This window comes from Leptidea sinapis, chromosome 42 (genome assembly GCF_905404315.1).
Source record: "Leptidea sinapis chromosome 42, ilLepSina1.1, whole genome shotgun sequence".
NCBI classification, from domain to species: Eukaryota; Metazoa; Arthropoda; class Insecta; order Lepidoptera; family Pieridae; genus Leptidea; species Leptidea sinapis.
The window spans coordinates 8,553,964-8,580,326 of NC_066306.1; the positions used below are offsets into that span (position 1 = coordinate 8,553,964).

General features: G+C 38.8%; 2 protein-coding genes and 1 long non-coding RNA gene across 7 annotated transcripts; 1 reads left to right on the top strand and 2 right to left on the bottom strand.

Annotated features, from left to right (window-relative positions):
* The first annotated feature begins 2,931 nt into the window (after positions 1 to 2,931).
* LOC126976868 (nucleolar protein 8) lies at positions 2,932 to 7,548 on the top strand. Its single transcript, XM_050825489.1, has 8 exons — positions 2,932 to 3,370; positions 3,457 to 3,590; positions 4,134 to 4,436; positions 5,165 to 5,347; positions 5,738 to 5,955; positions 6,029 to 6,306; positions 6,374 to 6,595; positions 7,343 to 7,548. The coding sequence occupies exons 1-8, from the start codon at positions 3,181 to 3,183 to the stop codon at positions 7,510 to 7,512; spliced, it is 1,698 nt and encodes a 565-aa protein (XP_050681446.1). The 5' UTR covers positions 2,932 to 3,180; the 3' UTR covers positions 7,513 to 7,548.
* LOC126976877 (28S ribosomal protein S9, mitochondrial-like) lies at positions 7,528 to 8,952 on the bottom strand. Its single transcript, XM_050825505.1, has one exon. The coding sequence runs from the start codon at positions 8,800 to 8,802 to the stop codon at positions 7,579 to 7,581; it is 1,224 nt and encodes a 407-aa protein (XP_050681462.1). The 5' UTR covers positions 8,803 to 8,952; the 3' UTR covers positions 7,528 to 7,578.
* A 9,726-nt stretch (positions 8,953 to 18,678) lies between these two features.
* Positions 18,679 to 26,363, bottom strand: LOC126976941 (uncharacterized). 5 transcript variants are annotated; one of them, XR_007732050.1, is made up of 2 exons: positions 26,269 to 26,363; positions 18,679 to 21,983 (listed from the first exon to the last, which is right to left on the bottom strand). It is a non-coding gene; the product is annotated as an uncharacterized LOC126976941 (long non-coding RNA). The 5 variants fall into 5 exon arrangements; XR_007732049.1 differs by lacking the exon at positions 26,269 to 26,363 and adding an exon at positions 26,095 to 26,189; XR_007732048.1 differs by lacking the exon at positions 26,269 to 26,363 and adding an exon at positions 25,921 to 26,015.

The window sequence follows — 26,363 nt, forward strand, 5'->3', positions numbered from 1 at the left end:
AACATTCGTTGCGCACCTGGCGATGATGGCGTACCTTCGAGTATATTGAGAAAGTTCCGGGATATCCTTTGCTATCCTATTGATCATCTTTGTAACCTCAGTATGATGACAAGTACTTTCCCATCATTATTCAAGCAAGCGATAGTTGTTCCAATTTATAAGAGTGGTGATAAGCTGTCCATCTCAAACTACAGGCCCATCTCACTACTAAGAGCCTTGAGTAAGGTATTGGAAAAGGTGGTTAATTCAAGACTAATACGTTACCTTGAACAACATAACCCGATAGCAAGTAACCAATATGGTTTCAGGGCTAAAAAATCTACAGAAGATGCTGTGATCTCCTTTTCCAATACTGTCACCAAGCACATGGACCAAAGAAACAAATGCCTGGGGGTATTTCTTGACCTCAAGAAAGCGTTTGATACCGTGTCCATACCTCTCCTACTCCGAAAAATGAAAGGCCTTGGTATACGAGGAATCGCACTTGACTGGTTTAATAATTACCTATTAGGAAGGACGCAAAAAGTAAAAGTAGCAGAATATTTTAGCAAGAACCTAAATGTGACACACGGCATTCCCCAAGGTAGCACGTTGGGACCGACGCTTTTTTTAGTATTAGCTAATGAAATTTGCAACATAAGACTAGATAATGCCCAACTTATTGCCTTTGCCGATGACACTGCCATAATATTTCATGAGAAAACGTGGAATGAGACCCGCACAACAGCTGAAATTGGACTTAGCAAGATCACAAAAACATTGGAAAATAATCTACTCACCATAAATGCTCAAAAGACCAAGTACATTTGCTTTAGCATAACGCGAGTCACCCAGCCCTCTTCTAATTTCAAACTTAAGTTACACACGTTTCCCTGTAACAAATTAGAAGTCACTTCTGATGACTGCTCCTGTGAAGTACTCGGTAAAGAAGTAACCATGAAGTACTTGGGAGTTGTCATCGACTAAAACCTAAAGTGGCACCCCCACGTCACAGCACTAGCTAATAGAGTCAGGAGGCTAATCCCGTATTTAGAAACCTCCGTGACGTTGCTGACACCAAATTGATAATACAGCTATATAAAGCTCTATGTCAATCCGTACTGATCTATTGCATATCTGCATGGGGTGGAGCAGACTCCTCACACCTTATTGAGGTAGAAAGAGCGCAAAGAACTATCATAAAGGTGATGCTCGGTAAACCTCGTAGATTATCTACTGAGGAATTATACAAAATCACTGAACTTCTTACGGTACGTCAGCTGTATATAGACAGAAGCGTTACACGTTACCATCGGATGCACCGAATTCCACCACTGGACAGTACTCCCCGACGTCGACCTGTTATACACATTCCCCGAACAAAAAGTTCATTTGCACAACGCCAATATAACTATTTGGCACGATATCTTTTCAAATATATTAATACAAAACTTAAAATTATGCATTGTAATATATATGAACTTAGACATAAACTCAAGAACATGTTAAGAAACCTAAATTACGAAGCTACTGAAAATCTTATTCGACTTCTACATAAACTTGGTGTAGCATTTGATAAATAAAAAGGTAAACACATACTCACACACACACACATACACACACAAACACACAACACACGCCCTAAATTATATATAAAATAGTTTCTGTGTTCATAATTTGTTGCATAACTTCCATTGTTAGACCTTAAAATACGTTGATGTTTGTTATTTGACATTTTACAATGCACAACTGGGAAGAGACTGACCCCCATGTCACGGGCTGTCCTAGTTTGGGGGTCGAGGGTAATTTTAAGCAAAATTGTATTTTTTTTTGCAACAAATAAAGATTTATTATTATTATTATTATTATTATTATTATTATTATTATTATTATTATTATTATTATTATTATTATTATTATTATTATTATTATTATTATTATTATTATTATTATTATTATTATTATTATTATTATTATTATTATTATTATTATTATTATTATTATTATTATTATTATTATTATTATTATTATTATTATTATTATTATTATTATTATTATTATTATTATTATTATTATTATTATTATTATTATTATTATTATTATTATTATTATTATTATTATTATTATTATTATTATTATTATTATTATTATTATTATTATTATTATTATTATTATTATTATTATTATTATTATTATTATTATTATTATTATTATTATTATTATTATTATTATTATTATTATTATTATTATTATTATTATTATTATTATTATTATTATTATTATTATTATTATTATTATTATTATTATTATTATTATTATTATTATTATTATTATTATTATTATTATTATTATTATTATTATTATTATTATTATTATTATTATTATTATTATTATTATTATTATTATTATTATTATTATTATTATTATTATTATTATTATTATTATTATTATTATTATTATTATTATTATTATTATTATTATTATTATTATTATTATTATTATTATTATTATTATTATTATTATTATTATTATTATTATTATTATTATTATTATTATTATTATTATTATTATTATTATTATTATTATTATTATTATTATTATTATTATTATTATTATTATTATTATTATTATTATTATTATTATTATTATTATTATTATTATTATTATATGTTTTTTTCTAAACCTTTCCCTTCTATTTAGTATTATTAATTGGAATTAATTTCCTCAAAATTGATTTCTTTATAATTACTTTTGATGTCATTTTAAATTTGCAAAAGAATTAAATTATTCTAAAATAGCTAGGAGTGCCAATGTACCCAAGCAGGAAAAAATATTGCAGGCTGTATAACTACCACGCCTTGGCCAATAACCCTGTGTTTAAATTAAAAAAAAAACTAAGCTTTCATTTATGATATGTGAGGTTTTATGAAGGCTAAGATTGCTTTATGAGAGTGCCCTGTCTGATGCGGCTACAGTCCTCTGTGCTCGTTAACCAGGCCATAAAATCCAAAAAATCTGTGCTCGTTAGAGTAAAAGTATTCTGTGCCTCTGTGTCAAATGTCAATACACAATACAGTAACAGTTCGCAATTCGCATGAGGTTTTAGGTTATACCTATGATATAAATTAAAATTTTCTTTACTATTTTTATCTAAATTTTATTTTTGAAATAAGACATATATATACCCAATTGTAAATAAATATGACTTTAACTACTCGGTTATTTGTGGGCAATATTCCCGATAACTTCAATGAAAATGACTTTGAAGCAGCATTTTCATCGTACGGTGAAATAACTAATATAGATATCAAATGTAAACCAAATGTCGAAAATGAGAATAAGAAATTCGGATTTATAACTATGTCTGCATCAAACTTCGAGGTCGAATCATGTAAGTTTATTTGAGATAGTAATTCAAATTATAAGAACTTATTTGGAAATATATTTGTAAGTTTTTAAATTATGTAAATATTACAGGTATTAAGTATTTCAATGTTAATGATTTCAATGGCAATAGATTATATGTGACAAGGGCTCGTGAAAGTTTCTTGGAAAGATTACAAAGAGAAAGATCACAAGCACAGAAAAAGGAAACCCTAAAAGTTAACTCGGTATGTAGGTAGTCAAATACTACTGTAATCTTTTTTTCATGCTTTTGCTCAATTATTAGGCAAGATTTAATAATATTTTATAAAAGCTTGAAAGAATTGTGAAAAAGATAAATTATTTCTGATGTCTGATGAGACTTAACATCTTATGTCTAAAGGTGATGAGCACAATTGTATCCCACTCAGAATTTTTGGGGTTTTCGAGAAGCCTGAGCGGCACTGCATTGTAATAGGCAGGGCATATCATACATAAATAACATCTTTGAATTGACAAAATTTCTAAGAAAGACACCCTGAGGTTGGATCTTAGTTTTGTTATATTTAATTTTTGTATGACTAGCCACCCATTGTATATTATCAGTTATAAACTTTGATGTGTTGTTACTTTCAAAGTTATTGAGTATTAATAATTGTAATTTTTTTTTCTTCCTTCTTTCTTCCATATACCAAAAGCATTTATTTTGAAAAAGTGCTGGGTCCCTTGAGATTTAATAAATAGTTTACACTGTACTATCATTTATACTGATTTATTAAATTATTTCACAGTGTAATCCAATTATAACTGCGAATGTAAAAAATCAAAAAAGAAACAACAAAAGAAAATTTAGTGAGACTATTGAAGACAATGATGATAACAATATTGAAGCTATGCAAACTGTAAACACAAAAAAAATACCACCAGATACTAAGAAACATGATATTGTTAACAGTGATAATAACATAAACTTGGAACCTAGAAAAGATGATAAAAAGGACAAGTCTGATACAAAAAGACTGGAGTCAATGAAATTAAAGAGGCAACAGTTTAAAGAGAAGAAGATGATTATAAAGACTGGCCTGCAAGGTGTTGTGAGTATTGCCATTTAATTTATATATTCATAACGAGTTTAATATAAGTGTTGGATTTAGCTGTTTGTAGAATTAAGGAATGTAGTAGTAAGCACAGTTATTTCAGTAAATAAATAAAGGCTGTATAAGTAATAACTGGATAACTTCTGCAACACAGCATGTACTTAGCACAAATTATGTGTTATAATTTAATATCAACAGTAGGGACAATGGCAGATCAGTGATTTATAATGTCATTAGTTTTAACAATATATAAGTAAGCTTAGGCTAACAGTAAGCATGAAATATTAAATTCAAATACAATACTTACCTAATAACCTCGGGTCATACCAATGTTTCGCCAGGCTCTCTCATTGGTGAAGTTAAATACAGAGAAACATTTATAACACAGGATAGCAATAGATTAGTGTGGAAATCTTTGCATTTCCAATTGGTTGTAGCTGCTCAACAGAACCATACAAATATACAAGAGTCCATAGTAGATTAATGTACTCCAGTCCTAGTTATGTAAGGACCAAAATGCTGTGGAATTAAAAAATATTCAAGAAGTGTTTACTTTGAGTGGCAGTAACTATTTGTTTTTATAATTATTTATTCATTTTCTTTGTCTACTACATAAGTATGCATTTTAATTAACCGAGAGGTTAGAAATATTCATGTGATTCCTCTAGTATTATTGCAAAAACAGTTATTAAAGACACTTGACATAATATATTAATATTTTTTAGGATACTGTTATCAACAAAAAGATAATATTTTCAGATGATGAACAAGTTAGTGCACAAAAAGAAAATACATTAAGTGCCGGCACTAAAACAAAAAATAGTAAAGATTTATTTGATGATGAAGAGAGTGATGAAGATATTAATTTTGAAATTAAAAAGCAGTTTGAGGGAAAGACGGGACAAAAGGTAAAGAGTATTTCAAATTTTATTTGTACCAAAATGATGAATGATTTGGGATTTAAACCTGGGGATATGGGGACAATACCGAATGTCTGATGATGCATCCTTTATAAAATCAATCCATGTTATAGAATATATTATGATGAGGCCAAGATCTATAATGAAATAAGTATATTTTTACAATTTTATGTTCATAATTGCTAACAGCTTTTAGCTGTTTAATCATTTTGATTGTGATCAGCAGCCTAATTGGGATTTAATTTTTGATACAAATATTATATATAATTTATTAGTTTACCCAATCTTCATTGATACTATTATGTGTGTATGTAATTATTTATATTACTAAGTTTATGCACCCTGATTCATAGTGGTATTTGACAAAATAAATTATAGGTTTTAGATTTACAATCAAAATACAAGTCAGACAAAAGATTTGCTTTAGATGAAAGGTTCATGGAAGAGTCAAGTGATGAAGAAAAAGAAGCAAATGAAATAGATTTTGAGAAGGTGGAATTGGAACAAGCAGATGAGAAGTCAAAACAGTTTAATATATTGCAAGATGTACTTGGTGTGTCAATCAAACAAAAACCAAAAGAACAAAATATTAAAAAGTATGTTATTAAATACCACATATAACTAAATGATTATTTAAGTACTTAATAAATTAAAATGATTAAATTACAGGTCAAAGATTGGTATGCTGAGGTTTGACCCTTTACAACCAGATCATGCAAAATATTTGTTGCCAGTTGAAGAAAAAACTGAAGTGCCCAAAAAGGGTAAAAAGAAAAAACTAAAAAATAAAGAAGACTTTAAGGAACCTGAGTCCCAAAGTGAAATTAAAAAAGTTGAAGTATCAAATGAACAGTTTTATGAGATTAGTGACACTTTAAAGGAAGCTATAACACAACCAACTGCATTTAGTTTACGTAGCTTGTTTGCGACGGCGGCTGATAATGAAGGTATTAATAATTCTACCATGTATATGTAGTAGAAGATGAACATGTTCTAAAATGTATTTTACTTCAGATGCTCCAGTGCAGATTGTGGAAAGTGTGGCAATAGAAAAGATTAAAAATAAAAAAGTGAATAATCCCCTTGACCCTGGTGAAAGAAACCCATTTAAATATGATTCATCTGAATCCGAGAATGAAGAAGAAAAGGAAACAGCTCCTCCAGTGGCGAAAACAGAAGTGAAAGCAGTTTGGAGAGAAAATTTATTTTTCTCTGAACATGATACTAGATTAAAAGGTAATAAAAATCTCCTAAAATTTGATATTGTATACTTACACTCAAACTATATGTCACTGTAAAACTGAGCATTTTGTACAGGGATTAATATAATATAATTTTATGACATTATTGACATAACTTGTAAAAAAAACAAGTTTTGCAACTCAGTTCTTCTACCATAAAAAGTTGTGAAATCCATGTAATACCAAGTCTGTCAATTTATTTAGTTCCTACATAAGGTTCTTTCTGTCGTTATGTAATTAGCTAACATAACATCTTAGTGACCATATCAATATTAAAAATATTTTGTTTTAAATAAATAGATTAATTTGGCCCTCCTATGACACTATGTATTAAAATACAATTTATCTCACAAGTAATACATATTATATTAAAATTAGATTGTTAAGTGTGATGGCCAAGTCAATCTTTTTATCTAAAACCAAAAATATTTTCTAAATATTGGAAGGTGTTCACACTTTTGAGGATCATGTCATATTGACGGGAAACACCTTGCATAGAAGCTTAATTCCATAGTTTGGTTATAAATGGTAGAAGTCTCTTTGAAAACTGTACTATATAGGAAACCGCTCTTCCAGAAAGTGAAGATATCCTATTTTTGGCATATCATTCAGATGTAAAATTCAGTGACAGAAATCAGGTCAACTAAAGCTTTAGCAGAAGAGCTTATCTACCTACTAATTTGAAATAAAATGTTATTCTAAATATTATAGAGAATTTGAAAACAAAATTGTATTTTTACAGAAGGCTTAGAATATTTCAGTAGTCAAAGTATGTTGGGAGATGTGCAAAAAGAAAGAAGACAATTGAAAACAGTAATGAAAAAGAGGCTATACAACAATGAACGTAAAAATAAATTGTTCCAAAAGAAAATTGGTGGCAGAAAAAAGACACTAAAAAGGAAGAAAAATTGATTTCAAATAAAACTATTTTTCTAATTTATCTAATAACTGGCTTTTTAATTAATACATTCCATCCTTCTAGCGTCTCTTCCATGTTGGTTTTTTTCTAGCTCCTGGTTGGCCCGGTTTCTTACGCTCCCTCTTCCTGGGATCTCTAGTGAGAAGTCCAGCAACTTGCATTGAATCAATCATACTTTTATCTACAAAACTACGAAGTCCCCATGCAATACCCCATCTAATAGCTCCAGCTTGACCAGATGGCCCACCTCCCTCAATGTTACATTCAACATCAACTCTATCTTCCATCCCAGTAAATAATAAAGGAAAGGTAACTTGCTCTCTTGACTGTGTATCAGCAAAGTATGTTATATCTTTTCCATTAATTGTTATTTTCCCAGACCCTGGGGAACGAATAGTTACATCTCCTCTTGCTTTTTTTCTCAGGCATTCATATGTTGTAATATATTCTCTTCCTTCTTCATCATAGCTAGGTTTAGGTATTTCTAATGCAAACTTTTGTGAAGCTATAGGTTTCCTCACCTTTTCAATAAATTCCTTACTTCTGTAGGAATAAGGCAATGACACTAGTCTTTCCATAACCAATTTAAAATTCTCATATTCTAATTCTGTAATATTTTCAACAAGATGCTGTTCTAATTCCTCTTTTGAATACCAGACACTTGAAGTTAGCTCTAATTTAGCATTTGGATCTGGTATAGCTTTTTTTCTTATCACTTTATCTTCAAACTTATAAATATTTTGAATATGTTCAGAAGCATCATAAAGAAGTTTAAAAAAGTTTGGTCTTCCTGTATAAAACAGAAAGTGATGTGGCCGACCAGCTTCATCAAATTCTGCAGCTTTTCGGGCGGGAAACACTTCTTCCGGTGGCTTCATGAGGGGTCGAGCAGCAGGATCATAAATACCACTAGGAAATAAATATTCAATTGCTCTATCCACATCCTTTTGTGTGAATGTTTCCGGATCTTCACCCATCATATTGGCTAAGTGTCTTTTGCCAACAGTGAATTCGAATTCTTGTTTTTTCATAAAATCATCATGTTCCCTGGCTCTTTCCAAATAAGCTTTCATTGCCTTACTTACAGTTTTTTTCTTATTTAATGTTTCCCAGTCTGTGAATTCTTGGAATAAATCATCTGAATTTGTTCTTGTTTTATTGCTGTTAGCTCGGGCACAGTTTTTAAGTAGTTCATTTGTAGCTTGATTGGGATATTTGGTAACAGAATTTATATGCCTCAAACTCAACTGTAATATACGTGACATTCTGTTGCACGATATCATATTTGTTGAAACCTTTAAATAGCATAAATATCAAACTAGGAATATATTTAAAGCCATTTTTAATAGGAGTAGGTCACAGAACACTTACTTTAACAAGGAGTAGGTATTTTTAATTATAAATTCTAACCTTTATAAAATCCAAAACAAAGAATATATTACTATCGTGATAGGCTAGCGTACAGTTAAGCCAAAAAGAGGATGTAAATTGTAAAAAGATAAAGCATTGTAGAAGATAACACTAGTTTCGCTGTCAGCGTAGACTGAGTCAGTCTACGGCTGTCAGTGTACCTAAAGAAATGAGATAGCAATAGTCTGTGACGTTTGTTATGTTTTCGTTGTGAAAAATTTGTACACGAACTTAATAGGTCAAAACCACAGACGCATAAAAGGTCACATCTACGTCCCATATTTTGAAAATAACTAAATTCACACCATATCACTCAATTAAACAGTATTGCACCCATAAACTTAGTATACTAGCGTAATAGACAAACACTCTCCTCATTACGGCGACACTAAATTAATAAATAATAGTTAAAAAAAACTAAAAAGCACGCTTTATATAAAATTCAACTAAAAAATAGAAAATAAATTTAAAGTAAAAATATTGTAAAAAATATATTTTATTGTAAAAAAAGTGTGGGGTGTAGAAGAATTATTATTTTAATAATATCTTTAAAAGCTTTGTAGAAGAATTATTATTTTAATAATATCTTTAAAAGCACCCCACGCTTTTTTTACAATAAAATATATTTTTTTTACACTATTCTCAATTTAAATTTATTTTCTATTTCTTAGTTGAATTTTATATAAAGCGTGCTTTTTAGTTTTTTTTAACTATTATTTATTTTTCAATTAGTATTAGTGTAATGTTTTCGGTCGTCGATAAATCTACAAAGTTTGAACGAAATCTAGCCGTTTAAAGTGGGTCAAAATCGCGCCAAAGAAGTCGGTACATACATAGTTACAAACATACAGGTGAAGCTAATATAAAGCGTATAAAAATGTTCAAGTGTGCTACAGATTAATATATACTGTAGCACACTTGAACATTTTTAACTTATGTGTGTTTTGTGTTTTACAGATGTGTTAGTGAAGTGTGTAGTACTTATTTTGCTTTTGTTCAATCGCTATGACAAATATTGATAAACGGCGTCATATTCACGTATACAATAGTTTTCTTTGTAACACATATTTTCTTAAATGATTATAATCTTAATAAAATAGTGATTATTGCTGATATAAAATGTAATATTTAGTATTTATAAAATAAACAACATGAAAGTAGTATTGAAGAGACAGTATTTACCTGTGAAATGTTTCTTTAGTTGGATTGTTGCTATAATATGTAACAACATAATTTAATACAGAACACGACACACATACATTTTTAATGAATATCCGTTAAAACACAGAACAATAACGATAATACCACTAAAATTAAAACGCGATCCAATTTGACAGGAGACTAAATAATGGACACTTAGTTAATTGCTTCAAAACGGTTTCATGGTCTTTTTCTCACACCTAGGTTTTTATGTAAGGATAGTTGTCTCACTTTCACACAGGGTTCGTCTATTACGGTAGTGTACTAAGTTTATGATTGCACATCGTCAAATCGCATGCGCGAAAAGGATAGGTACCTAGCAGATATTGAAGTGTATCTCGCTTACTCTCAATACCAATCTAATTTATGTGTCTCTGTCACATTATTATTGTTATTTTAGTAATGCATATAGATCAACAATAGTGTTCATCTTCTATCTACGATATTAATTATCTCAGTGACATCTGTGAATATATTCATAGAGGTCAGTTCGAAATAAATGCCTTGTAAGTGTTGGTTAACTAATGCTGGATATATATTGATACCTATTAAAATAACGCCAAATATTATAAATATGTATATGCCCTGTACTTTCCCCGGGGCGTAAAAAGTGTAGGGGAGTCCCAGGCCCATGGGTGTCGTAAGAGGCGACTAAGGGCTTTTTAGAAGTGGGAGAGTTTCGCAAAGCTTAGTGTCGAGGACCGGTGGCCATGCCCCCCCCCCCCCCCCCTCCACCCGAATCTGACAGCGGATCTTAAAAAGAAAATACCCCATGAGGGTACCGGCTCTACTAGAGTCGGAGAATCCCTCCCCGAGCACTCTAGCTCGGGCTGCCCTTCGTATTCTGGGGAGGGCACAGAACCACGCATGACCAAGGACAAACGAGGCAGTAACACCACGGCACCCCGCTCCACATTCAACGTGGACTTTTGCAATATCAGGGGAATTCACTCCAATTTAAATGCCGTCAACCACCTTGAGACGGCGCAGCCGGCCTTGTGTTTTCTGACGGAGACGCAGATATCTCGACCTAGCGATACGTCATATTTAACGTACCCCGGGTACAAAGTTGAGCACAATTTTTTGCCTCATGCCGGGGTATGTGTGTACGTTAGGGAGGATATCTGCTGTCGCCGTCTCGGCAATTTTGAGGGTAGGGACCTGTCCACTCTCTGGCTCCGCGTAGATTTAGAGGACCGCGTCCGCATCTATGCGTGTCTACAGGTCCCATAGTGGTAACGCAGAAACCGTTCATCTCATGGGCTGCGTTCAAGCGGCAATTGACGACATGCTTGTACAGATCCCCTCCGCTGTTATCGTAGCTTGGGTGATTTCAACGGGCACAATGCTGAATGGCTTGGATCACATACCACAGACTACGCAGGGCGATCTGTGCATAATTTTGCATTGGCGTATGGTCTGTCCCAATTGGTTGAGTCGCCAACGCGGCTCCCGGATGTGGATAGCCACATGCCGTCCTTATTGGATCTTCTGCTGACTACACATCCCGATGGTTACCAGGTCTTTGTCAACGCCCCTCTTGGAACGTCCGACCATTGCCTGGTCAGGAGTGTAGTGCCTATCCGACGCCAACGTCGCAGACCATCAGCGACCCGCCGCGTTTGGCACTACAAGTCAGCAGATTGGGATAGGATGCGTTCTTTTTTTGCATCCTACGCTTGGCACAGGGTTTGTTTCCCTTCGGATGATCCTAGTGCCTGCGCCGTTGCAGTAGCCGATGTGATGCTGCAGGGCATGGATATTTTTATACCAAGCTCTGTAGTACCGATCGGTGGCAGATCACAGCCCTGGTTCGATGCGTCAGTTAAAGCAGCATCTGACTGCAGAAAACAGGCGTATCGAACTTGGGTCCGGCGCTGGGTTTTCTGCACCCTCCACAATGGATCCAAGTGACAAGTTCTGAAGAGGAAATATAACCGTGCCTCCAGATATTTTAAGCGGCAAATCACCCGTCTGAAATCAAAGCACGTCGTCAAAATCCGCGAGCAGCTTTCCAGTTACCCGACCGGAACACGCAAGTTCTGGTCGTTGTCGAAAGCTGCTCTTGGTAACTTCAGCCATGCCGCCGTTGCACATGAGGAATGACACCCTGGCCCATACGGCAAAAGAGAAAGCCGATCTCTTGTGCGCTCTTTTCGCCTCCAACTCGACTCTTGACGACAACGGAAAAACACCGCCGACCATCCCGCGGTGTCAGAGCTCTATGCCTGAAGTACAGTTCAGACAGAAAACTGTTAGGCGAGCTCTGTTTTCGTTGGACGTCAGGAAGTCGAGCGGGCCGGATGGCATTTCTCCAATCGTGCTTAGAACGTGTGCCCCTGAGTTGACGCCGGTGCTAACGCGTTTATTCCGGCACTCTTATTCTAAAGGCGTAGTCCCTGACTCATGGAAGTCAGCCCTTGTCCATCCGATCCAAAAAAAAGGAGACAGTTCGGATCCGGCAAACTACAGGCCTATTGCTATTACCTCCCTGCTCTCCAAAATCATGGAGAGCATAATTAGCCGTCAGCTCTAAGTATACCCAGAGGGTCACCAGTTGATCAACGACCGACAATACGGGTTTCACCATGGTCGGTCGGCAGGTGATCTTCTGGTATACCTAACACATAGATGGGCTGCGGCTATTGAAAGCAAGGGGGAAGGCCTTTGATCGTGTATGGCACAAGGCGCTCCTCTCAAAACTTCCATCATTTGGGCTTCCCGAGAGCTTGTGCAAGTGGACCTCCAGCTTCCTCACTGGCGCATACAGGTCGTTGTCGACGGATATTGCTCGAACCCGAAGTCCGTGAATACTGGAGTGCCCCAAGGCTGTGTGCTGTCTCCCACGCTGTTTCTTCTGCATATCAATGATATGTAGGACACCTCCAACATTCATTGGTGATGCCGTATACATGGGCCATGCAGGTCTCTCTCGGGAAATCGTCGACCAGTGCCGGGAGAAACTTGTGTCTTCTATCGAGTCCTCTCTTGAGAAGGTCGCAGAATGGGGAAAATTGAACCTTGTCCAATTTAACCACCAGAAGACTCAAGTTTGCGCGTTTACCAATAAAAAAACGCAGAGCAGCTCGAATTGTCGGGGACCCAGTCGGGGTGACACTCTGTGAACGGCTGGATCACTTGGCGTTGCGTAGAGAAGTTGCTTCATTGTGTTCTACCGCATTTATCACGGGGAGTGTTCCGAAGAGCTGTTTGACCTGATTCCTGCCGCCGAATTCCACCTTCGCACGACACGCCACAAGTTAGGATATCATCCTCACCATCTGGATGTGTGGCAGTCCTCCACAGTGCGGTTTTCAAGGAGCTTTCGTCCACGTACCACAAAGCTGTGGAATGAACTTCAAGGCTTCAACTTAAAGGCCGGCAACGCTCCTGTGATTCCTCTGGTGTTGCAAGAGATTATGGGCGGCGGTGATCACTTAACAACAGGTGACCCGTACGCTTGTTTGTTCTCCTATTCTTTAAAAAAAAATCTTCATGATAAGTTTGTTCACCTGGTGAAAATATTTTTTAATCACTATTGATTAATATACTACTGATGTAGATCTATACAGTTTATAATTTTTTCGATTTTTCAATAAGGAAGAGAAAAAAAGGATTTTTTTTCCCTTTATAGACATTTAACTAAAAATTTTTGAAATAATATTCCATTAAGGGTATAAAAATCGCTTTATGAATCTTAATTTTATACTTGGAAAATTGGAATGATAATAATAATAATGGCTGTTAACCAACAGGTTCGTCGAAATAAGAAGAACCTCTCTGCCGCTTGGATTGATTATAAGAAGGCCTATGATTCGGTGCCTCATACGTGGTTGAGACGAGTATTTGAACTGTACAAAGTTGATAATGGTTTATGTACCTTTTTTGGCTCATGTATGAGGGCAGTGGACCACAGCTCTATGTCTCCATGATGCGGCGGGGAATCTTAACATTTCGGAACCTATAAGGATTGAGCGGGGTATTTATCAGGGTGATAGTCTAAGTCCTTTGTGGTTTTGTCTAGCTCTGAATCCCTTAGGTGTTCTACTGAGGAATACTAGGTATGGGTTTCAGTTTCGTAAGCGAGGAGAAACAATTTCTCACCTGTTATATATGGATGATCTAAAGTTATATGCACGGAAGAAACAAGACTTGATATCATTATTTAATGTCACGCAAACATTTAGTCATGACATCGGAATGGAATTCGGTGTGGATAAATGTGCGACCATACATGTACTCAGAGGCAGGGTTGTAAATATCGAACATATACAACTCTCAGAGTCATTATTTCTCAAATCACTTAGTGCGACTGAAACCTACAAATACCTCGGTATATCAGAATATCTTGGATTTTTAGATAGGGACATTAAACAGCTGGTGACGGTACGTTTCTTTAACCGACTTACTAAAGTTTTAAAAAGTCTCCTGTCTGGTGGAAACAAAGTACGTGCTTTTAACAGCTGGGTAATGCCCCTATTAATATACACTTTCGGCATACTAAAGTGGACTCAGACCGAGCTAGACGCCCCAGATAGAAAGGTCTGACGACATGCCGGATGCACCATCCACGCTCGTCTTTGATGAGATTATACATCCCACGGAAATGTAGCGGCCGGGGGTTTCAAAGTGCCAAAAACCTGCATAATCGTGAGCTGTATAATCTCAAGGAATATTTCCTACGTAAAGAATGGGCAATGCATCGAGAAATTGTGGCAGTAGACAATGGACTTACTCCGCTCTCTTTATCCAAAGACAATTGGCGAAAACCGGTTATACTCAGTACTCAAGATCGCTTGAATGTATGGAGGGGAAAAGAGCTTCATGGACGGTTTTACCGGGCTCTCTACGGACCTGATGTAGACACGATTTCGTCTGTGACCTGGCTACGATTTGGTGGCCTCTTTGGGGAAACTGAAGAATTTGCCTGTGCAATTACTGATGAAGTTATCAAAACGAATAACTACCGGAAATACATCATGAAGGATGGCACAGTATACATATGTCGGGCGTGCCATCATCCTGGTGAGTCTATCAGACATATTATTTCCGGTTGTTCTCGTCTTGCCAATGGAGATTATTTGCACAGACACAACCAAGTAGCCAGGATTATCCATCAGCAACTTGCTCTTCGATACAATCTTGTGCATTTTGAAGTCCCATATTATAAGTATACTCCGGAGCCAGTTCTGGAAAACAGCCGTGCCAAGCTCTACTGGGAGTGATCTATCATCACGGACAGATCTATCATTGCTAATAAGCCTGATATTGTGTTGGTAGATCGGTTAGAGCGTCGGGCATTTATTGTTGATATCACCGTTCCGTGCGATGATAACCTTGTGAAAGCTGAAATAGACAAATTGTCGAAGTACCTAGACTTAGCACACGAGGTTACTGACATGTGGGATGTTGATTCAACAATAATTGTCCCAATAGTCGTTTCCGTAAACGGTCAGCAAAGAGCTTCGACGATCATCTCAATAGGCTCTCACTTAATAACTGGATAAAGAGTCAGTTACAGAAAGCAACTGTTTTGGGACGCATCGTGCTGAAGTTCCTCAGTCTGTCGCCCTGACCACCGGCGGAATTGTCGTGAACTAACGCCGGCGGGACTCTATTTTTTATATTTATATTTGTAATATTGTTTTTTATAAATATGTTATATATATAAATGTAGAAAATAAGATGAAATTGTAATAAAGAGAATAATAATAATAATATTGACACACTTACACAAATTATCTTGCCCCAAGTTAAGCATATATAGCCTGTGTTATGGGTTACAAGACAATGATATATTTAATACAATATACTTACTTAAACATACATAAATTTATATAAACATACATAAATACATTTAAACATCCATGACTCGGAAACAAACATCCATAATCATCATATAAATGCTTGCACCTACCGGGATTCGAACCCGGGACCTCTAGCTTAGTAGGTAGGATCGCTAACCACTCGGCTATACAGGTCGTCAAATAATTGATAATTGGAAATAATAAAAGTAGGGTAAGGCACCTGAACATTGTTACAAAAAAATTAACGATAATGAAGCGACGAAAATATTTATTTAATCAACTTCTAACTAGCAAGTATATAAACTTTAATAGTCTCTCTTCATTTAAAATTATTTAAACATAACTTTTATTAGGAACTTCTTTACTTAAATTGCATTTTAATCAGATCAGTCGATTGTAACAGTGAACCCCGTATCTGGGGTACTCTGTTACTGGGTAAGGGGCACAATGTTACAACATCAAAATAGTATAAAAACGTTTTCAAGATAAAGAAAAATCTTTATGTCTTCCCACGATACCGTTGCGATATCTGGTTGAAGAGTAAAGTAGAAATGACTGTCAACTTTTCCACTTTTACGTAAATAGCTGACTTTATATACATCATTTTAAAAAATTTCAGTTTTTTTCGAAGTTCTTCAACTCTCTTGCAACGAATTTCTTTTTTTTGTGTTAAATACTTTTTGTTTACTTTTTCATGTTTATTGCTTACCATTTTCTTTTAAAACCTAAATAAATGTCAGTTGGGTATTATTGTAACTCAGTGCCCCAGGTGAGACATATCGAAAAAAATATCAATAGAGTCTTTTCAGAAATGTTTACGATAATTTTAAGATAAATAATAAATATACAGGGAATACAGGAAAATCACAATCTTACCTACCTTAATCACACTTACCTTTACATAATACATCAAGAAACAAAATAATAAATTTGATCTGATTTTTTCTAATTTTGATCACATAAATTCGATTTTTGTTTGTTCTTTCTAAAACGCGGTACAGACTGAAGTGATTACAACTGTTCAAAGATGGCCGCTCATGAGGTAGTGAAAACTGTATACCACCATTGTAAAAATAAATGTCAGAAACATAGATACTTGCATTGTAACAGTGTACCCCATGTAACACTGTGCCCCACCTTACCCTAGACTAAGTCTCCAACTAATATTTTTATTGAACTCTGTATCTTAGCCCTGGTTAAAAATATTGATTGAAAAGGATTAAAAATTATAAAATTTGAATAATTTTGAATACTTTCAATTATTTTTCATCATTCATATATATGTAGATATACAGTTCTGGTACATGGGATGACTGATTCCCAATATTTTTAATCAGGGAGAGTACGACATACATAATACTTAACAATTATTTAGATTATATACCTACACATATTAAAAAACAAACAAAATGGCGTGGAGCACTGGCACAAATGAGTAATAGTCTATACACTACACGGTCAGCTACTGCGAACTATAGGCGCCGCCCGACCGTCACGCGACATGCAACACACAGACGAAATAGTTTGAGACGATGTAATAAAAGTCACCGCGCATGGACATCCGCAGTACCAGAGGTTGCCGAGCTTCGAGGAGAAGGATGCTATAAACTTGATGGCCTGTGCCGAACATTATATTTTCGCCTTGTGTGTTCTCTCGTTATAGTAAGTGTCCTGTCGTGGTGATTGATTTAGCTTGGTTGTTTCATTTATCATTAGAATTTACTATATTTTTACCAGTTGGAGGCTCCTTTGCACAGGATGCCGGCTAGATTATAGGTACCACAACGGCGCCTATTTCTGTCGTGAAGCAGTAATGTGTAAGCATTACTGTGTTTCAGTCTGAAGGGCGCCGTAGCTAGTGTAATTACTGGGCAAATGAGACTTAACATCTTATATATCAAGGTGACGAGCACAGTTGTAGTGCTGCTCAGAATTTTTGGGGGTTTTCAGAAATCCTGGCGGCACTGCATTGTAATGAGCAGGGCGCATCAATTACCATCAGCTGACCGTACTGCTCGTCTTGTCCCTTATTTTCATAAAAAAAATACTTTCGAAGTTAGCTGGCTATTAGCTATATAATGTAAATATCATACGACATATACACATATTATAATCGATATTCGAAATCGAATCTTATTAATTATTTTAAGTGTTTGAGTAAAAATAAAGTATGGTAGTTTTAGATCATTTCTTAAGGATACTTGAGATTTTCATGTTTCCTTTTAAAAATTTTAAAATAAGTAGGTATCCTAAAATATTTTAGAATATTCTGATAAATCTGAAATATTTTAGGACATTCTGAAATACACTAGAAAATATGGAATACTGTAGATATTCTGGAGAAATTTGGATTCTGGAACATTCTGAAATATTGCAGAATAATTCTCGATATTAACAAGCACACAGCACCCACTGCAACCAAACTCACACCGAGGGCTGCGACCACAGCGGGGTGGAAGTGGGTATTCAACGAGGTTATAGGATGGACATACAGACGAACGCTCTCCTTTTATATTATATTATACGTCGCAGGCAATTCGCATCGTCTCAAGTTTCACATACGACGTCGCTAAACACTCGCTGTTATGAAATATCCATTTCACATATGCCAGCAATGTGCCAGCGACATATTACCTGCAGGTACAATATGTTATGATTAATATTATACATACGTCACTTATTTTGGTAAGACAAACAATTAACAAATATTATTCCTGTGAATGTGACAATAAAACGAAGGCGCGTAAATAAAGCTGTTTATTAATACACAATAATAATTAACAAAACAATTGATAGTCACCATGGACGTACTATAAACAACAATACGTCAATGATAGTTTCTAATACAAAGCGTTACTGGTTGTGCAGACAATCTGTATTCTGTAGATATTATTATTTATCACACAAAAGGATCCTACCCAGTAATTTACCCTACTCTTCGTCTCAATAAAATATAAAAGAAGACGTGTGACGTAGCGAAGTACCGACTCAGAATTCAACAATTAAAATATTGCCAAAAACTAAGGACAAAAATAATTGTCTGAGAAAAATGCGTCAATTCAAAAATGAAGAAAATATGCAAATCTGGTAACATTGCTGATCTAACGATATCACGGAACATACTTTTTAATCTCTTAGTTTAATACTTGAAGCTTAATTAAAGAGCTCATGAGAAATTAGCCCATTTTCACACGGTATGTAGGTACTCAGTCAATTCGGGAAATGGAGTTTATAAATAATTATTAAACATAAAATTTGACTCTACTTGATAATTATGTACAAAACATATGGTCATACTATCATTCTCAAAGTACGTATATACCTAGTTCTTATTACATTTACATTTCACGAAAAAAAGGTCTTGTACGCAATTTGCTTTGTTATTCTTTACTGGGACTTTTAAAAAGAACTTTATACTGTTCGTGTTGCAGGTAGAAAAATAAAAAATAAATAATTTACAGGTATTTATTTATAATAACTTTATAGAGATCGCAATCTTACAGTCAATATTAACAAGCATTCAAAATGTAAAAAGTAAAATAAATAAACCATCCTAAATATCAAAGTCTAAAAAGTTAAAATCACACAAATATAAGTTTAGTTTCGGGGCAAACTGTTTGTACAGCGAAAATATAAAGTACGATGTGCATTTAAAATACACATTCAAACTTAATAACTAGTTACTGAGTTATGATTATATTACGTAATATATTACGGCACCGTGTTCTATTAAACCAAATCAAATAATTAAAATACAAGAATGGCAGTTTTTTAAATTTTGCGGTAGTGAATTGAGGTTAAATCAGATGGAGAAAGCGATTCCAGAGAGTGCAGACTCGAGACGAAGTCGAGGGCCTCAATACACCTGACTCCACTCAGTCGCAATTTCACCCGAGTGATACAATATATTGCTTTATACTACACCTACAAGGAAGGAAAGGAGGAAGAAATTATTTTAACTTAATCAACCAAATAACAATTAATATCAATTATACAAATGTTCTATTTGCTGCAGAGAGCTATTTGAAAACTGTCAGTCTTTGTAAAAAAAATTAACCGATAACTAGATTTATGTAAATTGTAATTGGTCAATCTGTCAAAATATCTAATAAATAAATAAAGAAAAACAAATCGAGAACACGTTAGTGTGTTTAATACGCATAAAGGACGATTTTCGATTACTACGAATACACTTTCCGAAGGTGTAGTATAAAATAATTTTCATTATACTTTAATTAACAAATATTTGAAGTTTCCAATATCAGTGGGCCAAATCACTCACTTCTAAAACATTGGATAACATCAAAGTAGGAGTTGCCAAATTGTACAGAATATGTTCTATTTCACGAAGGCGATTGCGACTTAATTGTTATACTACATTGAACATTTACATGCACTCTGTTTTTGTGTGCGTAAGAAGTACAGACAGCATGGAACTCAACGCGGAAAAGTCATCCATAATGAATCTTTTTAAAATCTTAGTTGATTATAACAGTTTATCAAGAATTTTATTTTAATTTAACCGATTTTGTGGGGATTTCACTAGGAATTAGCTGGATATATAGTATATACTATAAAAAAGTAACGCAGGCAGTAATAGTACAATAATAGTACAATCCCCACTCGGGCAATAACGGGGATTCTTAGGTAGATATTTTAATCGGTTCTTTTACAGATGAGCGAGAGATCTGTTAACTATATTTTCGAAATAGACAATTTAGAGCAGATGTCATTCATTCATTAATAATTTGCATGTCGTATATAAAGAAATTCCAACATAACCTAAAGTATGAGTTTTAAGTGAAAAAGTTGCATGTCTAGAAACGATTCGTAATTTTTTACATGTCAATAACAGAAAAGTTTTAATGACTATAAAATATGGCAATGATAATATAAAATATAGCTTATAGTTCTAAAGATTGACGAATTATCTCCATCGATGAAAGCTCCTAGCAACTTTTAACAATACCTGGGCACAATAATAAGAACCTGCCCGTTCCGTCATTGTTATTAGTTAGACAATGTCCTATCGTCCTATCGCACCTGCCAATACTCGCGCTTACACACACAAAAGACGTGTTGTAACAAGACACTCATCTACAATTATTGTTCACCCGCCTTCGTGAGATACAATATCTGTACCTAAGTAGTTTAAACAATTCTACACTCTTTAAACATTATATTTTTACTATAGGTACAATATTTTGTCTGTTATCAATAACCAAATTGTAGCAAACGGAACCCATTTTAGTGGAAGTACACGTCACAATTTTAGAAAAATATTTCAGTAGTTACTTTATGATAGGTATTATAGTCATAATATTATACACAATCATGTCAAAGAGATGACAATGGAATGATTTAAAACACTTTTAAAACTATGTTATATTTATAAATGCTATACAATGTAGACTAGGAGAATGTGTTACACTCCATCAATCATCCATATTTTGTCAAGTCCAAAGAAACAATCAAATACTATATTTACAAATACTTATCTGGGCTTGTCTGTGTTTGGAGAAGGTCGTAGCACTTCCCGAAACAGTAATCGGATAATCAAGATAATCGATGCGCCCTTAAGATGCATTTACATGGGCGGTTGCTGTTGCCGGTTGTTCTGGTCTCAATACGAACGAAAAAACTCATATAGTATGACTTTTTTACTTGATATCGTCCACTAGCCTGATAAATTAAAAGATAATGGAGTTGAATTAAAAAAATTGTTTAAGGCGTGCAATCAAAAGTTTTATTTACCAAGCGCAGCACCCATTCGGCATTGGTAAGTTAATATATTACGTAAATTTAATACAACAATAATTAGCGTGATAAAAAAACACCGCTACAATATTATGTCATTATAAAAATGTCTGAAAATACTTTTTTTTGGATGATGAAAGCATATCGATATCGATAGGCGGTTCGGGACCGCTTGTGAGTCACCTTACTACTCCGCACAGCCCTAGCGTCGCACTGTGTTGCGCTACGTTGGATCGTCGGCCATTAAAGCTTCAGTCTGCTCGTCCAACTCAGATATATTTCGTATCGTTCTGAAAAAAAAATAAATGCTGATAGTTTTAAAATAATCTAGGGTAACGGAATAACTATTTTATAATAATAAAATAGAGGTAAGAAAGATTTTATTTTAATACTGTGTTATTTTACAATACACAGTGATGTGCTGAGGGCTAGTAACGGGTTAGATAGGTAGGTTATCTAACTGCCAGTACTACTTATTGAAGCACCATAAGTGATAAGTTGGGACCCGGATGAAACAAGCTAATGGGTCATCTAATGCTAAGTAATCACGATACGAGTAGTGCGTGAAGATCGTCTTTCTTTTTTGCCGCATCGACCAGGGTTTCATTCCCCGGGTGTAGAAGGTAAGTGTCAAGGTTACCGCTCACAACTTCACCCAGAAATCAATGAACAAAAACTTCAACACAACACACCAACAGAGGCTAGAACCCTCAGAAGTGTTTCAATAAATATGGCCGATTGCTGATTATTCTTTGATTGTGGAACACATAATCTAGCCGGCATCTGTGCAAAGGAGCCTCCTACTAGTAAATACCCTAAGTGGCCTCTTACGATACCCATGGGCCTGGGACTTCTCTATACTTTTTATGTCCCGGGGAAGCACAGAGCAGTAATAATAATACTTTTTTTCTCACCTCGATGAAAAGCTGTCTTCTAGTCCCTGGTACGAGGGACAAAAGTGGCCGATTATCTCCTGGCAAGATGACTTTTGTCCCTCATACCAGGGACTAAGAGCGAGCTTTTCATCCAGGTGGAAAAAAATCGAATACTCACCTATATATAGATAAGTAGGACATTGCCACCCGCGACTGTCACCTATGTCTATATTCCGCGGGTGAGAATGACCTATTTTTCTCCCTAGGTGCGTAATATAATGTTTTTGTCCACTAGATATCACATTTGTTGTGTAGTATTGATTTCAGTTTTTTTTATATATAAGAGGGGTCAAACGGGCAAGAAGCTCCCGGGATGGGACTAGGTGAGGCAACCGTCCATAGAAATTCGCAACATCAGGTGTCAAGAGATGCCTTGCCGGCCTTCAAGGTGGGAGTATGCTCTTTTCTTGAAGGTCCCTAAGTCGTATCGGTTTGGGAAATTCGCAGCCGGCAATTGATTCCACAAAGTGGTTGTGCGAGGCAAGAAATTTCTTGCAAAACACACGGTTGTGGAATGCCAGACGTCAACGTGACGCGGGTGGTACTTTGCACGTAATGTCCGGTGGTGGAATTCAGTCGCTGGAATCAACCCGAACAGCTCCTCTGAGCACTCCCCGTGATAAATGCGGCAGAAGGTGCAGGGAGAACCCAAATCTCTACGCAGCGCTAAAGAATCAAGCCGATCGGAGATGACTTGATCGTCGATGATTTGAGCCGCTTTTCGTTGTATCCGGTCAAATGGAAGAAGTATTAGTTACTTATATAGTTGCAGGCGGTGGCTTATAGTGAAGTACTGTCTCGCCTTACTGAGTACACCAAGCTTTTTAGAGGCTAGTTTGGCCTTCTCTTCCAAGTGACCACGGAACTCAACGTCGTTCGATATATCGACGTCAAGTATGCTAATACAGGCTGTGGTAGTCAGAGGAGTGATTGGGAACGAGGGGATACGACGAAGGAAGACTTTTTAGCGGTGAACGCACAAACTTGTGACTTCTTGGGGTTGAATTGGACTTAATTTTGACGGTTCCATTCCGGGACTTTGCAAAGCATAGTCTCGATTTGAGACACAAGTTGACAGACAGTCAGACATGTTGGCACGGTCGGTGTTGGAAGCATACCCTGTGCTGTCATCTGCATCGCAATGAATATTGTTGATTTGCAGCATATTATTGATATGCAGAAGAAACAGTGTAGGGGATAGCGCGCATCTTTGTGGGACACCAGCGTTTATGGGTTGTAAGTCGGAGAATGCATCGTTGAAAACAACCTTGATGCTCCGATCAGCCAAAAAGCTAGTGACGCATTTGTACAACCTTTTGGAAAGTCCATAGGATGGTAGTTTCGTTATGAGCGCTTTATATCACACCCGATCGAAGGCTTTCGCTACGTCCAAACTTGTCACTAACGTCTTTTCCTTCGACTCGACCGTTTCTACCCATTGGGTTAGATATGCAAGAAGATCACCAGTTGAACGACCCTGACGGTAACCGTATTGACAGTCTCTGATTAGCTGGTGCTCTTCCAGGTTTTCGAAGACCTGGTGGTTGGTGATCGACTCCATTACTTTGGAGAAAATGTAGGTAATGGCAACGGGGCGGAAGTTGGATGGATTCGAGCGGACGTTTTTCTTAGGGATCGGGTGCACTAAAGTCGTTTTTATAATTTTGGGACTACGCCTGATGAGCAGGAGAGCCGGAGGAGACGGGTAAGGACCGGCGTCAGTCCCGGAGCACACGTCCGCAGCACTATCATCGGGGGAATGCCATCGGACCCGCTAGATTTATGAATGTCCACGGTGAGAAGCGCCTCAAGCACGGCGACGTGCCCGATTTTTACCTCCGGCATGTATGACTCGCGTCATCCGGATTCGAGTCGGATACGAATGGGGAGCTCAAGAGATCAGTTTCTGTTTCGCGTCACGGGGTGGTGTCTTCGTTCGTTTGCAATAGCGGAACGGCCGGCCGGCAGTAGTTTCCTCGGACAGCCTCGGCGAGCGATCGGAATGCCCGAGCGCCCGAGGGAAGGCGGGCAAGTCTCTCGCCAATCGTGGGGATGTGCTTCGACTTGGCGTCAGCAGTAGGTCTTCTGATGATACTCACGTGAAGCCGTCGGCGGGTGTTCCGGCCCCGGCCCCGGCCCCGCGCCCACATACTCACGTGAAGCCGTCGGCGGGTGTCCGGCGCAGGTCGGGCCAGCGCGCAGCCCGCCTACGCCCCCGCGCCGGCCCCGGCCCCGCCCCCGGCCCCGCGCCCACATACTCACGTGAAGCCGTCGGCGGGTGTCCGGCGCAGGTCGGGCCAGCGCGCAGCCCGCCTACGCCCCCGCGCCGGCCCCGGCCCCGCCCCCGGCCCCGCGCCCACATACTCACGTGAAGCCGTCGGCGGGTGTCCGGCGCAGGTCGGGCCAGCGCGCAGCCCGCCTACGCCCCCGCGCCGGCCCCGGCCCCGCCCCCGGCCCCGCGCCCACATACTCACGTGAAGCCGTCGGCGGGTGTCCGGCGCAGGTCGGGCCAGCGCGCAGCCCGCCTACGCCCCCGCGCCGGCCCCGGCCCCGCCCCCGGCCCCGCGCCCACATACTCACGTGAAGCCGTCGGCGGGTGTCCGGCGCAGGTCGGGCCAGCGCGCAGCCCGCCTACGCCCCCGCGCCGGCCCCGGCCCCGCCCCCGGCCCCGCGCCCACATACTCACGTGAAGCCGTCGGCGGGTGTCCGGCGCAGGTCGGGCCAGCGCGCAGCCCGCCTACGCCCCCGCGCCGGCCCCGGCCCCGCCCCCGGCCCCGCGCCCACATACTCACGTGAAGCCGTCGGCGGGTGTCCGGCGCAGGTCGGGCCAGCGCAGAGCCCGCGCGCGCCCAGCGCGGCCAGGGCCCAGCCCGCGGCCACCAGCGCGCAGCCCGCCACCGCCCCCGCGCCGGCCCCGGCCCCGCCCCCGGCCCCGCGCCCACATACTCACGTGAAGCCGTCGGCGGGTGTCCGGCGCAGGTCGGGCCAGCGCAGAGCCCGCGGCAGGCCGGGCGCGCCCAGCGCGGCCAGGGCCCAGCCCGCGGCCACCAGCGCGCAGCCCGCCACCGCCCCCGCGCCGGCCCCGGCCCCGCCCCCGGCCCCGCGCCCACATACTCACGTGAAGCCGTCGGCGGGTGTCCGGCGCAGGTCGGGCCAGCGCAGAGCCCGCGGCAGGCCGGGCGCGCCCAGCGCGGCCAGGGCCCAGCCCGCGGCCACCAGCGCGCAGCCCGCCACCGCCCCCGCGCCGCCCCCGGCCCCGCCCCCGCCCCCGGCCCCGCGCCCACATACTCACGTGAAGCCGTCGGCGGGTGTCCGGCGCAGGTCGGGCCAGCGCAGAGCCCGCGGCAGGCCGGGCGCGCCCAGCGCGGCCAGGGCCCAGCCCGCGGCCACCAGCGCGCAGCCCGCCACCGCCCCCGCGCCGCCCCCGGCCCCGCCCCCGCCCCCGGCCCCGCGCCCACATACTCACGTGAAGCCGTCGGCGGGTGTCCGGCGCAGGTCGGGCCAGCGCAGAGCCCGCGGCAGGCCGGGCGCGCCCAGCGCGGCCAGGGCCCAGCCCGCGGCCACCAGCGCGCAGCCCGCCACCGCCCCCGCGCCGCCCCCGGCCCCGCCCCCGCCCCCGGCCCCGCGCCCACATACTCACGTGAAGCCGTCGGCGGGTGTCCGGCGCAGGTCGGGCCAGCGCAGAGCCCGCGGCAGGCCGGGCGCGCCCAGCGCGGCCAGGGCCCAGCCCGCGGC

Excerpts from the sequence above, each read along its gene's own strand:
- LOC126976877 (XM_050825505.1), bottom strand. The coding sequence starts at position 8,802 with ATGATATCGTGCAACAGAATGTCACGTATATTACAGTTGAGTTTGAGG.
- LOC126976868 (XM_050825489.1), top strand. The coding sequence starts at position 3,181 with ATGACTTTAACTACTCGGTTATTTGTGGGCAATATTCCCGATAACTTC. Across the intron at positions 6,307-6,373 it reads GACGGCGGCTGATAATGAAG|ATGCTCCAGTGCAGATTGTG; the intron begins GTATTAATAATT and ends ATTTTACTTCAG. Across the intron at positions 6,596-7,342 it reads ACATGATACTAGATTAAAAG|AAGGCTTAGAATATTTCAGT; the intron begins GTAATAAAAATC and ends GTATTTTTACAG.